Consider the following 17,255-nt stretch of genomic DNA (forward strand, 5'->3'; position numbering starts at 1 on the left):
CTGCCCAAGAATGGTATCTTGATACACTTGTGCCCATGTTTTGATACCTTTTTCACAAAAGTATGGCCCAGTCACTCCTTCATAGCTAATACCCCACCAAACCATCACTGAAGTCGGATAGTGCCCACGTTGCACTCTGTCGACTAATTGGGAAGCTTCCTTAGAGCTTTGAGCATAAATACGGTCATTTTGTTTGTTAAAATGTTGCTCAATTGTAAAAATTTTCTCAGCCGTGAACAAAAATTTTTTATGACCTCCCTTTGCATACCGCTTCAGTAGTTGTTTCGATTTTACCACCCTATTCTCTTTTAAATTAGTAGTTAAGAAATGACCACGTCTCTTATAGACTGCAAGTCCTAAGTCATCTTTTAAAATACGCGACATGGTTCTAGGTGCTATCTTCATCTTCCGAGATAAAATCTTTTGCCTTCGGACAGGATTTCTTCGAATTCTTTCCCTTACTGCTTTGACCACCTTTTTCGTACGAACACTACGTGGACGGCCAGATCTTTTTCTGTCACAAACACAGGAGGTCTCATTGCACCTATTAATAGCCCGGTACACAAACATTTTACTAATACCAAGCGTATGGAGAGTTTTAAAAATTGCATTCGGCTCCATACCTACTTTGTGTAATGCAATCACAGCGATTCGGTTCTCTTTATCACCCCACTCCATTTTAATATCGCAAAATATTGTACAATGTATTGGCGCCAAAATGAGAAAACTCAATGAGCAATCATATAAAAATGACAGATTCCAAATTCAAATGTAATATTTTGTTTATTTTTAATTGTAACAGTATTTATGGCCAGACTAAGTAATTATTGGGGTGATATTTAAATTGGAACACTCTGTGTATATTTTATAAAGAATATTTCAAGCGTTGATAGCCTAATAAGTCCGGTTGTACTCGAAGTTACGAGAATAGGACGTTTGCAGTAGAGTATCCTGCTACAAACCCATGTTACAAAACATCAGTTCTAATATAATATAATGGTACAGTTTGAGTAAAAATTGTAAAAAATAAAAAATAAAACCAGCGAAATTCAAAATTGTCTCAATTCAAGATGAGCAATAGAATCAACATTTAATTTTGAGCTCTGGTTACCGTTCCAAGCCGGCGGATGTCACTGTTCTCTCTCTATACTTCAATAAAAAAACTGTTTGTTACTTACCTGAAAACAATCTATCATTGCTTGAGGTAATAATTCATCAATGGCACCCATGTCTTTACTAAATCTATTTAATACCCTTCCAGACGGGTTACTGTGGAAGAAGTTCATCGGTGATCTAGATATGGACTCAAACATGTTGTCGTGTAGCCTGCAAATAGTTTAATAACAAGAGTTAGTGCTAAAACACACTCACACAAATCGTTGACGATTTTTGGTGATTAAGTATCAATTAGATGATGACCGAGCATTGCTCGGTTTTTTTTTGATAACGCCATCTTGGTTAGTTGCCTCAATTAAGAAAAATAGTATTATTATTCGCCAATATATGTCGGGAAGAGTTGATTATTGAAAAAACGAATAAAACAACATTTTCTGAAAATAAATCGTAGCTAGATCGATTTATCGCCCCTGAAATCCCCTGTATACTAAATTTTATGAAAATCGTTGGAGCCGTTTCCCAGATTCAGATTATATATTATATACAAGAATTGCTCGTTTAAAGGTATAAAATATAAAATAACATAAGATTTGTTCAAATTTTTACCGGATAGAAGATTTCATGCACAAAGAGAAGAACAGGAAGGCTCTTATTAAAGCGACGACAATAGTTGCTGTCGTAATCACTGCAAATATGATCACGAAATCGTTTCGGACTAGTCGCTGTTCGTCCCATATAGCAATATCCATGGTTGCGTCACCCGTAAGCCTGTCCTCGACGGCGCTCCTGTTAATGACGTCACGCATACGATAAATCGTAATTTGAAATTAATCAATTGCAATTGTAATTCGAATACCATCGACTGATCCAATAGTCGCATGCACTAGCACAGAACTGTGCCAGAAAGAACATGACACAGACGATCGCAACGCATGGACACGATGCCCCAGAGAGGAAATAGTCACGGTACACCGAACCCTTGACTCGGCCTATTGTTTGTGATTCGCTCTCAGGTTTTTGATCCTAAAATTTGCATTTTCATTTGTGCTTTTATTAATAATTGAATATGCAATTTCGAAAAGGGCGCATGTCGCATATTTTGTCAAATACGTTTTTTCATAATATACATATAATTTTGAGCTTACCTACACCCATTTTATAATAATTCCAGTAATTTTCAATTGCTAATTAACACTTAAATGTATCTCAAAAGTTAATATTTTAAATTTTACACTGCTTTAGAAAATAATAAGTTTTTTTCATTTCCTGAACACTTTACATTTTCAGAGATGTGCCCTTTTTGAAATTGCATATTCAATTGAAATGTGAGTAGGATTATAGGGATAACCTTACAATAAGGCTTGTATCGATCAGTACAGAGTAATGTCTGCCGTGTAAACTGATTGTGCTCGGTTGAATCGAGCTTCCTTGTAAAGCTGGGGCGCTTTCGTCTTCATGCGTTTCTTTAGCGTTCTCTTGTATAAATTCCAGTATCTTTAGTTCTCTGTCCTAAAACAATATAGAACAAAATTAACATTTCAGACCGAATTTTATGTCCACATCGTATTCGTATTGTAGACTAGCGACCCGCCCTCGCTTCGCTTCGGAAACATTAAATTTTATTATTGATAGGCGAGTCCCGCCATGTTGCGCGCGGTACGACGATAACTGCAGGTGACGCCGCGGGGCGAAGCTAATCTAAAAAAAGTAGCCGAAGTTACTCCTTATATCATCAGCTACCTATTTTTGAAAGTCTCATCAAAATCGGTCCAGCCGTTCCAGAGATTAGCCGGAACAAACAGACAGACAGACAGAGAGACAGACAGACAGACAAAAATTGTAAAAAATGTTATTTTGGTGTATGTACCGTATATATATTCATACGGATGTAGTAAAAGCGGTTATTTCAATATTACAAACAGACACTCTAATTTTATTTATATGTATAGATGTATAGATATTTGGGAGCTATTACGCTTAAGCCCTCAAAGCCACCTTCCGCGATTATTTTTCCTTTGTCCATAATGATGACTTGATCCATTGATTTAATGAACTGTAGTTGATGCGTAACTAAGAGGACGGTTTTGTTTGACAGGAATCTGGTGACAATTTTTTGGTTAGCATATTGTAATATGCAAATGATAACAGATCAAGATTATTATATACCTTTTTATGCATTCTTCGAAAATGTGCTTTGCAACATGTGTATCAACAGCCGACAGTGGATCGTCCAACAAATAAATATCTGCCTAAGTGCAAAATATTAGAATAATCTACATTGTTCAAGCATTCTAGTAACTAATAATAATAAGTTCGAAGATAATCATTATGACGAATATAAGTAATGGTTATACATTAACAATAAATCAATACCTACTTCTTTGTATACAGCTCTTGCTAAATTGATACGGGCACGTTGTCCTCCACTTAATGATAGTCCACGTTCTCCAACGACCGTTTTATCTCCGTGCGGAAACAAAGAAATATCCCTTTCGAGAGCGCATACCTTGCACACTTCCACATATCTAGCCTTTTTATAAGGCTGTCCAAACAGAATATTTTGTCTCACGGAACCTACATAAATAAAGATGTTTAAAATAATACTCAAGCTATTACAATAATTTGCGATAATAAGGATTTTTGTTTAATTTTACCTACGAATAGCCATGGGTTTTGACTGGCGTAGCTAACAATTCCGTTCACTTCGACACTACCTGTAGTGCATGGCAGTTCTTTAAGAATCAAATGTAATAAAGTTGATTTACCAGAACCTACTGATCCAACTACAATGGCCATTGTTTCAGAATAAATCTATAAGAATATTAGATATTATTATAGTTAATAATGGAAGCAGTAGTTAAGCATGTTACAATAATCTATCAATTCATTCAACTAACAGTCAAATTTAAATTTTCGACGTCTCCTTTTTTATCCGAATTTATCCATTTCGTACCAGCTTCATCAAACTGAACAGCAATTTGTTTAAATGTTTCTTTGACAAAATTGTTGAATTAATTATTTGGAAAATGGTATCTACATTTAAATAAAAAATGAATATTCTACTTAACGTTGATCTTATTCATGCTACTATGTATATACTACTTAGAAATATTACATAATCACATTAGAGGGTGGTTGCATTTTACATGCAAATAATATAACTGTATAAGTTTCTACTTCTTTTGTATTTTATCTTGTATATTTTTAGTATTTATTTGTATTTAATCGTATGTAAGTTTATCTTATATGGTATTTATTTTTCACATGTGTATATAATTATATATTTTTATGTAAGTTTATTAAGATATAGCACCGTCCAGTTCACTTATTCCTCTCCATGCAAGGTTGCCTGGAAGAGATCGCTTTTAGCAATAAGGCCGCCAATTTATATCACCGACTTTTATTTGTTTTATTATTTTACTCTGTACATGGTACGGTGTTAAATAAAGAGTTATATTATTATTGTTATTATTGTGTAATAAATAAGAATTACCTACCTTTATTTTTGTCTCTTGTTTTGGTTTGCGAAGTACCGGCATCGGACTGACTAACAGAGCTATGAAGCTGTGGTTTTTTTTCCTTAACTAAAGACAAACGATAATATGTATTTTGATAATATGTTTTTATTTTATAATACTTCTATTATGCTTATTTAGTATTAGGAAATACGGGAATACGATTCCGTCCTCCTCGAGGATATACCACTATTTTTCGTTTAGGAGTCGAAATTCGATCATCTTGGATTCAATTTATTAGGCACTAAACGAAAATAATAAAATCGGTTGACAAACAGCGAATAAAACCGTTTTGTATTTGCCCATTTATGTACGAGTATAGACACAATCAGTATTACAACTATATTTCATATAATTACTATTGATATTACTTCATTCCGGAATTTTATTTCTTAACCTAATTTTTCCATATCGCATTTAGGTGTTAGACAAGAAATCAAAAGGTCTACGATCTATCCAGTTCTTTGGTTTATCAATAAAATTTGAATTTGTTCGCTTTTATAATTATTATAAGGTAATTTATAGTCATTACAAATAGCTTTTCATCTCATCATCAATCAAAAGAAACAAAACAGAAAACACAAAACAAGACAGATATATCGTCGGCTAATCGTCAGTTTTTGTCTTAATAATCTTTTCAAGAATATATCTCAACTACAACAAGAACCCACCATTGTCGAATTCGCCAACAATTGGAGAAAGGTTAACATTACAGACTTGTAAGTGTAAATATCAAGGAAGCGATCCTAACATTTTCTTTCAAGCTAACTAAATATGTTGGAGCCAATCTCAGTTTTACTTTCGCATACCTAATTCTTATTTCGAACTATGTCAGTTTTCGAGCTACGGCTTTGCTTTTTTTTTCTACCTATGCTGATGAGGCTATTATATGAGGCTATTTCAGCTTCACCCTAACATGTAGGTGAGCTCACGGGGCTCAAACTGGAAGTGTTGTTAACACTGGCTCTAGCAGGAGCAGTGCTTCGCAGAAACTACCACCGGATCGGAAACGCGGTCCACTGAGAAAATCCGGCGAGAAACTCAGTGGGCTGTGTCTATGGGTTAATTCACTCGCCGAGCCCTTCGTCGCAAGCGACGGATTCGACGAGGACGGTGACCAGATGGTTTTGTTATAACTGCTTATAACCGCTCGGAAGCTAATAAGCGTGGCGGTTTGAAGAGTAGGATAGCAGTTTTGCCAACGAAATTTCGATCTCCTTTTTATTGATGAGCGGCGACTCAAGCTTTGTCGTGTCAGCGGAATTAGGGAACTTCTTAATACGATTCCCTATTCGGACTGTCAACCGTTTAGACTAATAATACAACATTATTATATTGCATATCAAACATACCGTCAACCCTGACTCGTTTTCTGGTACTTTCTTTTTGTGATTTATCCTCAGATGTAATTCTAGGTTGAATTTGACATTCCTCGCTTATAAGATAATCTCTGATTCTTTGAACGGCCACGTTCATTTCAGCAATCTTAAAATATATCTTAGTAATTATTTAATTACTAGCTGACTCGGCAGACTTCGTAGTGCCTCAATGGATAAATAAAAGACCTAAACTTTTGTATAAAATAAACTTAAAACATACAAATGGAATCCGTGCGACGGGGGACACATAAAAGGAAAAACAAAATTGTTATTTTTATTTAATTCCGGGTATTTTCATATTTATCTACCTTTTAAACCTTCTCTGGACTTCCACAAATAATTCAAAACCAAAATTAGCCAAATCGGTCCAGCCGTTCTCGAGTTTCAGCGAGACTAACGAACGTTTTGAAGTCGTCGTGGCCTAAAGGATAAGACGTCCGGTGCATTCGTGTTGAAGCGATGCACCGGTGTTCGAATCCCGCAGGCGGGTACCAATTTTTCTAATGAAATATGTACTCAACAAATGTTCACGATTGACTTCCACGGTGAAGGAATAACATCGTGTAATAAAAATCAAACCCGCAAAATTATAATTTGCGTTATTACTGGTGGTAGGACTTCTTGTGAGTCCGCGCGGATAGGTACCACCGCCCTGCTTATTTCTGCCGTGAAGCAGTAATGCGTTTCGGTTTGAAGGGTGGGGTAGCCGTTGTAACTATACTGAGACTTTAGAACTTGTATCTCAAGGTGGGTGGCGCGTCTACGTTGTAGATGTCTATGGGCTCCAGTAACCACTTAACATCAGGTGGGCTGTGAGCTCGTCCACACATCTAAGCAATAAAAATAAAAAAAAAAAAAAAAAACAGCAATTCATTTTTATATATACTTACTTATAGATATTCTATTACTAAACGAATTTTGTGCAAGAAAACAAAACAATCAACAACGTCGAACCCTATCAAAACGAGGCTTTCTTTGATACATTTTAATCTAATTTCAGCATAGAGTTAGTGATTCTGCGCGAAGTGTCTTTACAGGTACGCAGGTATAAAGAATTTTTTATTAGATTTTATTTATAGGTTTATAGATTTTATTAGATTGTACAATTAAAATGTCCTAATCATTATCAATAGTAACAGTTTGACGATTTATAGCTTACCTGGCCTATTGCTTGAGGGAAATACAAACACATCGTTTGCTTAGTGATGTTGTAATAGCTTGTTAGGAAAAAAACATTTTCGACGGTTATTTGACCGACAAACGTCACGTAGAGCAAAACAGTGAAGAATATTGCAAAACGGGAGATGAACATTATAAAAGACATTATCACTCCACGAATGTACGATGTCATCTTGATGTAGTGAATTTCGTGCCTAAAAGATCATAATATAAATTATCGTAAATATCGTATCGATCGTAAATAATAAATAACTGAGAATAAATCACGCACGGTCATCCGGCCCTAAATTAGGATTATCGGTGTATCTTATGGATACCAGAGAGTGACATGCATACATATAATAGACGATTAAAATATACTTATATATTATACATAGATAATAAACACCCAGACAAAGAGCTAACAAACATGTTTATCACACGAATGTTTGCCCGATGAGGGAATCAAACCCATAACCCTCGGCACAACAGTGAGATCCGCTAACTAGTGCACCATCGAGTCAGTCGAATGTATTTTGTTAAAAAATGGCTCTATTACATTGAAATATACAAAAAATTAAATATTTAATTTGGTTATAGTTACAACATCCCGCGGACCACGTCGTTGGTCGTAGACTATCGCCTCGACGACCCGTCGGTTGGACGTCCTCGGGGTGGCGCCGCGTGTCTGGTTGTATTGTTGACCGCGGGAACCCCCTACTCTGACCGGGTTTTGAACCCGGACGGAGATCGGACGTCGGGTGTAACAGTGCAGGGAGGTCGTTTAGTGGGTGGGCCCTAAAACTCCTTGGGCCCGCGGTCTGCTCTCAACACCTGCAGATCGTTGAGTCCCAAATACCCCGCGCGCCCCCTAGGCGCGTGGACCTCGTAGGAAGCTCGGGCCCCGGCCCGAAAAAAAAAATAGTTACAACATTCCGTGATCCAAAACAAAAGCATGGTGTTCACATGCTTACCTCTAACTTCTTTTTAATTTTATAGGGAAATTTTTCGGCTAAACGGATATGTCTATAAGAACATTACCAATGAGATATCCATTTCATCTTACCACCACTAATCACTTAACACCAAATGCACCTTGATCTAGTCGACCCATTTAAGGCAATAATTAACAACATAAATTCAGGTATCAGATATACCCAAAATATATCAATATTCATACCGTCTAACAATATCTATTATACGTTGGAATGGTTTTTCCCAAGTGTACATCTTGATCACTTCTATACCTATTATAATTTCTTTCATTAAATTTACACGTTCGTCGCTCGTCACTGCGGTTGCTTTTCGATAATACGCCGTTTGACATCCAAGGAATACTAAACACAATTGCCGTTTATTACTAAAGATGTATTACTTAATGGTTATAATTAAAATCTATATAATAATCAATTTAAAACTATACGAACTCTGAAATGGAATGGCAACGATGAGTACTAGCGAGCCATATATTGCGGGCAATCCCATTTCGCGATACAGGTACACAGTCATTAACTAAAAACAAACATTTTTTTTAAATAGTAATGCACTTTTGATTGTAAATTCGATTATTTAGCAAATTTCACGCTTACCAACGTCTCCAAAGGTCCAATCCAAAGGTAATGTGCGAAAATCGGTCCCGAATCAAATCGATTGACATCATTTGCCATTAAATTTACGACCAAACCAGCGCTGTTTTCAGATATAACTTGCAAGCTAACTTTTAATGCTTTTCTGTATATGAGGCTGCACATGCCTACTCTTATTTTCATGCCCAAATGCATAATACTCATCATAATAGGGTGTTGTACCATAACGTTCAATGTACTACAGAAAACAATACCAAAAGCAAAGAAAACCGCCTCTCCCCAAGTTACACTGCTATCTATCTCGTAATAGTTAAAAAGACGGGATAAATACGTTGAACTCATCCTGTGACACGAAGCAAATGTTAACGGTTAGGTTAAAATGAAATTCATTTGTAAAATATTTTTGGTGTTTTGAATTAAATACTAACGTGAGATTACCAATGTTCGCGTCTTGAATCGGACTGTAGTAACGTAGTAACAATCCCAGAAACAGAGGTTGTTGTAATCTTTAGTAAGAAAATATTTATTATGAAATGACTTATTTATAAAGGTTACAAAACACAACATGAAATACTTCATAATTACTGAATCAAGTCTCAAAATAATAACCTTATCAAGAATTCCATTGCGGCAAGTATTAGACCGTACAACATAAATTCAGATCCGAACACCTTGAAGATAACGAGCCAAAGACTAGGTTTAGCATTTTTTTCACGAGTTCGGGCTATCTCCACTTCTCTTTCCCAAGCCTTTTCAACAGAGTTTCCTAGAGTTTTACGAAATATAAAAATGCAATTAAATAATTAGAGGGGTCATCATCCTAAAATTTATTCAATATGGTTTTCTTAGTCTGGCTTCGTCTCTATTGATGATAGTTTACTTCCATATGATGTAACCATTCATATAAATCATTCAACATAACCGAATGTTTATTTCTCACCTAGATCATGTGATCGATGTTCAGGTAGAGGGGCATATAGATCACTGTCTTTTATGTCGCGACTGTAGCCAAATTTAAAAGTTTCCAACGTCCATCTGCACAGAACGAACACTTTAATATTATGGTTTGAATATTTATAGTAACTATTATTCAATAATTGGTAAGTTTTACCCAAAAGTTAGAATTGAAAACCAATTTGCTCTGTATCTTGGATTCATCTGTCGTCTAAGCTTAGGGCCTGTGTCCATACTGTATTAGTGAGGATTTACAAGAAAAACAAGAGACTCTTCAATAATATAAGTACTAGACTTAGATTGTATTGCGAAGGATTGCCTAGTTTTTAATTATCCAAAAATATAATAAATCAAGTTGGTCGAGATTTTTTTGAAGTGAAACTTTTAATATGCGACTTCCAACAAGCCAACAAGGTTGCGTTATAAACGCATACGTTTAACGTTACCATGGAATAGAAAGAGACAGAGAGAGAAAGAGAGAGAGAGAGAGAGAGTGAATGCGTGGCACTCGACTCTTACTGGTGGTAGGACCTCTTGTGAGTCCGCGCGGGTAGGTACCACCACCACGCCTATTCCTGCAGTGAAGCAGTAATGCGAAACGCATTACACACGGTTTGAAGGGTGGGGCAGTCATTGTAACTATACTGAGACCTTAGAACTTATATTTCAAGGTGAGTGGTGCATTTATGCTGTAGATGTCTATGGACTCCAGTAACCACTTAACACCAGGTGGGCTGTGAGCTCGTCAACCCATCTAAACAAAAAAAAATGAAAAAAAGTTTGAGTATCGTCAGCTTCCGTAATCGCCTTTAATTAGTTTTTGTTGACTTTAGTTTCCGAGCGACCGCGGGGTTCATTTTTTAGATCAAAATTTTATGTCGGATGATTTCAAACCGATAAACGAGTCTTGCGTTTGTTTGTAGTAGTCACACCATACACGTCAATAATATTGTTAGTCGTTTATGCGCCATTGCTACCGCAACGGAACTCGTAACTCGTAATTGTAGAAATAGGAAACGACTTGTTGTTGCCGAGTGTTGTGGCATCGATGCTCGGCGACGACGAGTCGTGGAAGACGATGCTCGACTTCTGCGAGTGTACCATCTCGCAGAAGGAGGCGGCGGGGCGCGTGAGAGACGCACAATCCCGCCGCCGCCGAGCGGGAGCCAGGGAGGCGGGTCTCGCCCAAGCCCTCTAAGTGTTTCGGGTCCCCCTCACCCGTGATGGAAGGCCGGCTATCCTCGACCCACGCTGTTTCTGGCCCAGCGGGGTATTCCGTAGGGTAGCACACTCTAACCAGCGCCATCTAGGCGGACTTCAGCTAGCCTGCCGACCGAGAGGGCTGGTGGTCGTGGCGCCGACGACCGCCGATCCGGCATCTCGAGGAGAAGGGTGATGGGAGAGACGTGCTCCGCACTAAACGCTTCACTTTCCCCCCTTTGCCTTGTCATGAGTTCTGTCTCATGCGAGGTTTAGACGTTGGTTGTTGAGCGACAGGAGGTTTTAGTCAGTTCGACTCTGACATACCCCGCCCAGTATCCCCAGAAAAGGGCGGAAGTCCGGCGATTTCCTCCTGACCAAAAAAAAAAAACCTATGTTTATAGTGAAATTATTCGTCGTGTAAATAAATGTTGACGTCAAAGTCTTTTTAAAAGATAAAATTAACTCTCAGAATCTTAAACCATTGTACCATAATTAGTATCTCAATGCTGTGCTAATTTAAAAGCTGAAGTCAGTCGAAAGTCTTTGGTTTGTTTGTTTTTAAAAAATTTACTCAAGTAAAAAAAACAATACCTAAATGTAGGTACTCTAGCGCGGAAGCACTTCAGTGTTGTGTTAAGTTTGTTTAGTATCTATTGATATTGATTTCTTCCTTCAATTCGATTCAACTTTGTCATAAACGAATTGTAGATTGAGAGAATTGCCGAGTAGTCGTTTTCACACAATAATCTTTCAGGTATCTCTTTGGTGAGGGGTAGATATTAAACTTTAAGCAGCAGTGGCTATAAACTGCATTTGTTGTTATAGGGTGTCTTTTGTGAAGTTTGACGTATTCGACTAAATTAATGTATATCTTTGTTTATCGGTCTAAAATTTTTCGTGCCTACATTAGTACCTTTAAATTTGATTACATCCAATGAATAACACATTTTTGTGAAGGTTACAAACTAGGTCTTGAGCATTTGCGACCTTATCAACGTTTTTACGTGACTATTTCTGTTAATGCAACATAACTATCAGTAGGATGCCTTGAGCCACCAATTAATCTATTTACGAAACAAACATATATATATGTGTACGTGACGTAGGAATTGAACAATGATACTGCGCAATAACCGAAATCTATATAAATGATGAAAAAGTGCTATGCTCAGTTTGAATAATATGGCTGTGCCTGCGCATACGTATTTACTTGTGATATCTTGGATATTCGGGGTGAGTATGATACTTCTCGCAAAACCTTATACTTTTTAAGCAGCGGCTTGGCTCTGCTCCTGGCATTGCTGAAGTCCATGGGCGACGGTAACCACTGACCATTAGGTGGGCTGTATGCTCGTCTGCCTACAAGAGCAATAACAAAAAAGCTTGTTGGAGTTGATAATTTAATCAAATAGTTGTTTTTTTTTACATACATTTTTTTGCAATGAAAATTTGATATACCTACTGAACGAAATTTATTGAATTGAAAAAATTCTTTAAATATTAAGTAGACTAGTTCAAAAACTTTTATGTTTTCAGAATTAGAGTTAGGGACTTTAGTTAATTTTTTATTTAGTCACACAATAGCAGTACGAGTTATATTTTTTTTTATAAGGGATTGAACTTTATTAAATTTAAGGTGTCGCACTATCAAAACACAATTACGGACCCGTACACACCCGAACAGATGAAAATTGAATTAATTTAAAAAAAATCTGTTTAAAATAATAATTGTAATAGGTAATATTAATAGGTAATTAATATTTGCCGAATACATTATGGTTTTATTTTAAATGCGAGTGAAGCCAAGGCTTAAGCCTAGTTTTTTATTGATAACTAGCTGACCCGGCAGACTTCGTAGTGCCTCAATCGATAAATAAAAGACCTAAACTTTGCAATAAAATAAACATAAAACAAACAAAAGGAATCCGTCCGACGGAGGACACATCAAAGGGAAAATAAAATTGTTATTTTTATTTAATTCCGAGCATTTTCATATTTATCTACCTTATAAACCTTCTCTGGACTTCCGCAAATAATTCAAGACCAAAATTAGCCAAATCGGTCCAGCCATTCTCGAGTTTTAGCGAGACTTAACGAACAGCAATTCATTTTTATATATATAGATATATTAATACGTGAAGCAAAAACTTTGTATAGTAAGCGGCACGTAAGTTGGCAAGGTTTTGGTGTAGTGGGGGTAATGTCGCGCATAGTGTACATTGCAACAAAAAAATTGTTACTTTTATTGCCCGCATATAATATAATTTAATTTTCTAAAATTTTTTATTTGCCTTAATTTATTTTTAAGCCTGTGTTAGAAGAAAGTTAAAGAAAATAGAGGAATTTGTGAAGTGTATTAGATGTTATAAATAAAATACAATTAAAAGTTAAGAAGTTTATTTAAAAAAATATACTTAATATTAAAAATTATGTGTCGCCGTCTTCACTATCATTTTCTAATAGTGCTACCCCTTGGATTAAATTTATGGTAGCACCTGAGCTGGTGGAAGGAGTTGGCTCCTCATCGTCGACATAACGAAGAGTCGCGGTCGTCACTGGCGTAAATAATACAACGCTCAGTGACTGAATCTACTATATGGTCATTGGTATTTGGTCCTAGCATTGCAAACATACTTAAAACAATAACACTCGTAACAAAAACTAAATTTAAAACAATAATAACAACTCGTAACAAAAACTCAATATAAACAAAGGGTTCCTACAACTTTAGTAGGCGCATGTGTAACCGGAAGCGAACGGAACGTGGACGCGGTGCGGGGGGAGGGTCGACTTACTCACCAATCGCGCGCTCGGAACGGTGCTACGTCTTTCCCCGCGTCCCGCTTGACAACCAAAGAGACCTAAAAAACGACTTCTGCGCATCTAGCGACTCTTGCCAAGCTACGTGCCGGGGACTATATCCCTTTTTACGAAAATTGCGCGGACGGAGGAGTATGAAATTTTCCACACTTATAGAGAATATAGAGAAGAAGTGCACAATGCTAATATTTTTTTTTTAAATTGTGGATTAAAAATACATTAAATCAACTAAGAAAACATTACACACATTTGACGCACACACGCATGCATACTATTTATTTATTGTCAACCTTTTGTTCTTGACGTCTGTGGTCTAATATAGGTACTTCAGTGGGTCAAATTGAGAATAGATAAAATATTGTTTGTCTTTATTAATATTTTTCTATAGTGTAGTCTTGGCGAAATTTGTGATTATAGAAGTAATCGTATTTGAAAATAGAATCATAATAGTGTACAAACTTATAATTTCAATTAAATTATAGTCGAATTTCGACTACCGAGCGACCACTAGTATATATATATATATATAGATTAGATTGAGACAATTCATTAGAATGCTTTTCCGACAGGTATCACAAGCGCAATATATGGGACGAGTTCGCACATATGCTTACGTGCCCACTGCGACCACAACAACGGTTGCTGCACCAGTACAATGTGAATATGAGTCGTGCCGCTCAGCTATCGAGGAACTGGGTGCTCTGTTACAAATTCTAAAGTCGCTTGACGATGGCCCAGCTAACGGTGGACTCAGTGAAGAAATTATAATAAAACTAGTGAATGCGCTTATTTATACGGCTACTCAAAATTGCAGAGGAAACATTGGATACTGTTCTGGATACGATTGTGGTGGTATTGGGGGAATAGGACCTGGGATTGGAGTGGGACTAGGAGGTGGAGTTGGAGCAGGTCTTGGACTGGGATTAGGAGCTGGAGTTGGAGCAGGGCTGGGAGGGGGAGTTGGGGGAGGTCTCGGAACTGGTGGTGGCGGTGGCGTTGGGGGTGGACCTGGGGGGGGCTTGGGGGTTGGAGCTGGAGTGGGCCTGGGGGTCGGAGTTGGTGGAGGACTAGGAGGTGGAGCTGGCAGTGGACTAGGAAGTGGAGCTGGAGGAGGCCTTGGGGGTGGGAGCGGAACTGGAACTGGAATAGGAGTTGGCGGTGGATCTGGAGGTGGAGCTGGATCAGGAGGTGGAGGTAGCAAGGGAGGAGGTGGAACCGGTGGTGGATCGGGTGGTGGCACAGGAGTTGGTGCTGGAGTTGGAGCTGGAGTTGGCGTTGGAGTTGGAGCAGGAGTGGATATTGGAGCAGGATTAGGAGTTGGGGCTGGAGTTGGAGCGGGCCTTGGTGCAGGCCTTGGAGCAGGCCTTGGAGCCGGAGTTGGTGCGGGCCTTGGGGCAGGCCTTGGAGCAGGAATTGGAACAGGTGCAGAAGTTGGTAAAGAAGTTGGTAAAGAACATAGTAAAGAAGTTGGTAAAGAACATGGTAAAGAAGTTGGAGCAGGAGTTGGAGCAGGAGTTGGAGCAGGAGTTGGTGCAGGAGTTGGTGCAGGAGTTGGGGCAGGAGTTGGGGCAGGAGTTGGGGCAGAAGTTGGGGCAGGAATTGGGGCAGGAGTTGGAGCAGGAGTTGGAGCTGGTGTTGGAGCTGGTGTTGGAGCAGGAGTTGGAGCAGGAGTTGGAGTGGGAGTTGACGTCGGTGCAGGAGTTGGAGCTGGAGTTGGAGCTGGAGTTGGAGCGGGAGTTGGAGCAGGAACTGAAGTGGGGGCAGGAGTTGGAGCTGGACTTGGTGTAGGGCTTGGAGTAGGAGTTGGAGTAGGTGATTCCATTCTCGATACCGTTAGTAGTAACTAGAATTCAATCTGGAAAAATCAAATTAAGCAACTTATAAGCAAATCAGTAAGAGAGTCAGGCGTTTCTTGGCCAGTCAACTTATTAAAAACTTTTGTGGCACAATTTGTAAATATACTGTCAAAATGTTTTGCCTATATTGTCAATGAAATTCTGGACTTATTTCTTCCGTTATGTAATGTAAACGTAATGTAAACGACAAAAATCTTTAAACTGGTAATTCACATCCAGTATTATTTTTTGAAAGTAGTCCATAAACAAAAAGCATAAAAGCCATTCTTAATTTAGATGATTGATTAATAAGTATATCACCCTTCTTCGAATCATAACATAAGAGCTTTAAAGTAGAAACGTGCAGAAACCTTGAGAACCTCTACGTAAAGTATCTTGTACTGCTGAAATGTTTGGTATATACCATAACTGTACTGTTATTTGAAATAAATATTTATTTGACTTTTTTTCTTTGTTTGAACAATGTTTGTATGTAGATAGATCCCGGAATCGAAATATCCATAAATTTTAACGCTTAAGTAAATAGAGAAAAGTATTACGCAGCAGTTTGGTTTTGTCCATGGCATTGCTGATGACCATGCCCGACGGCGACCACTCACACATTCACGTTCACGTCTATCCATTAAATAAAAAATATATTTAGATTTTAAATTAAGCTTTAAGTTAAGCATTTCAGATTATACGAAGCCACATTTGTTCGAACACGTGTTTGGTGTTCAAATCCGTGAAATTAATGACGACAAATTCCATTTATTGTATGTAAATTATATCACAAGCGATATCTAACATCTGTATTGGTTTATAAACCAAAATCCCAAAAATAATAGGTAATTTGGGATAGTAACTAAGTCCTCAGTTATATTGGTTGAACTATGTATTAAATAAATATCAATAATTAACTTTTAACATGAACTTTGTTGTTTGACGTTCACCGCTATAAAGCAGTCTTAATAAATGAATGATTCCCAGAGTGGGCATGGGAGAGGGGTGGGATTCGTCGAATACTGCCCGAGCGTATTCCAAGGTTGTTGTTGTTGGAATTTTTAAAGTACATTCTTTTTTTAAAGTAAATACAAATATCAGTCATTCAATAAATTGGTGACTTACGCACGTAATACAAAATATACACTATCTTCATACTTTCAAATCCTCCTCCGCGCGTCGTTTTCCTCATTACTGAGGGTCGTGACTCCCCCGCTGCATCAATTTCTCCCGTACGATTTCCCTCCATCTGCTGCGATCCTTAGCTTCATGAAGGGCATTGTGGAAGTTGATTTTTAGAGAAGATCATATTTGTTCCGATCATCTCATGGGACTGCGTTCTCTGGGCCGTTTGCCATTTACCATTCCTGTCACCATCAGCTGTTCTAGATTGTGACCCTCTTTACGAGCAATATGTCCGAAGAATTCCAGCACCCTACGAAGGCATTTATAGTGGAAAGTCTGGTTTTGATATGAAGCTATCTCAGAATAGACACGTTGGTGCGAAAGGCGGTCCATGGAATCTGTAGCATTTTTCTCCAGCACCACATTTCAAAGACGTCTATTCGGTCTCTGTCGGCCTTCTTCATTGTCCAGGTCTCCGCGCCATAACTGAATATGGAGAAAACTAGCGAACTCACCAATTTAGTTTTAGTTTCTCGCGTGATGTTACGGTCTCTCCATATC

At 37.8% G+C, this 17,255-nt stretch overlaps 2 protein-coding genes across 2 annotated transcripts in view; one reads left to right on the forward strand and one right to left on the reverse strand.

Moving 5' to 3' along the window:
- LOC101741236 (ATP-binding cassette sub-family C member 4) overlaps positions 1-9,942 on the reverse strand; it is a 19,564-nt gene extending 9,622 nt beyond the window's left edge. The window contains exons 1-19 of the mRNA XM_038015840.2: positions 9,866-9,942; positions 9,695-9,789; positions 9,364-9,520; positions 9,183-9,260; positions 8,758-9,097; positions 8,596-8,680; positions 8,349-8,505; positions 7,170-7,383; positions 5,984-6,116; positions 4,614-4,700; positions 4,014-4,108; positions 3,771-3,927; positions 3,494-3,690; positions 3,283-3,365; positions 3,092-3,215; positions 2,470-2,625; positions 1,973-2,139; positions 1,723-1,902; positions 1,179-1,326 (exon numbers count right to left, since the gene is read on the reverse strand). Coding sequence (XP_037871768.1) covers positions 1,179-1,326; positions 1,723-1,902; positions 1,973-2,139; positions 2,470-2,625; positions 3,092-3,215; positions 3,283-3,365; positions 3,494-3,690; positions 3,771-3,927; positions 4,014-4,108; positions 4,614-4,700; positions 5,984-6,116; positions 7,170-7,383; positions 8,349-8,505; positions 8,596-8,680; positions 8,758-9,097; positions 9,183-9,260; positions 9,364-9,520; positions 9,695-9,789; positions 9,866-9,942 — 2,730 coding nt within the window. The remainder of the gene's footprint in view (positions 1-1,178; positions 1,327-1,722; positions 1,903-1,972; positions 2,140-2,469; positions 2,626-3,091; positions 3,216-3,282; positions 3,366-3,493; positions 3,691-3,770; positions 3,928-4,013; positions 4,109-4,613; positions 4,701-5,983; positions 6,117-7,169; positions 7,384-8,348; positions 8,506-8,595; positions 8,681-8,757; positions 9,098-9,182; positions 9,261-9,363; positions 9,521-9,694; positions 9,790-9,865) is intronic.
- A 1,632-nt stretch (positions 9,943-11,574) lies between these two features.
- Positions 11,575-16,033, forward strand: LOC119629612 (uncharacterized). Its single transcript, XM_038016084.2, has 2 exons — positions 11,575-12,144; positions 14,301-16,033. Exons 1-2 carry the CDS (start codon positions 12,076-12,078, stop codon positions 15,576-15,578), a joined length of 1,347 nt encoding a protein of 448 aa, XP_037872012.1. The 5' UTR covers positions 11,575-12,075; the 3' UTR covers positions 15,579-16,033.
- The last annotated feature ends 1,222 nt before the right edge of the window (positions 16,034-17,255 follow it).

The sequence above is a fragment of the Bombyx mori genome, chromosome 15, assembly GCF_030269925.1.
Source record: "Bombyx mori chromosome 15, ASM3026992v2".
Lineage (NCBI taxonomy): Eukaryota > Metazoa > Arthropoda > Insecta > Lepidoptera > Bombycidae > Bombyx > Bombyx mori.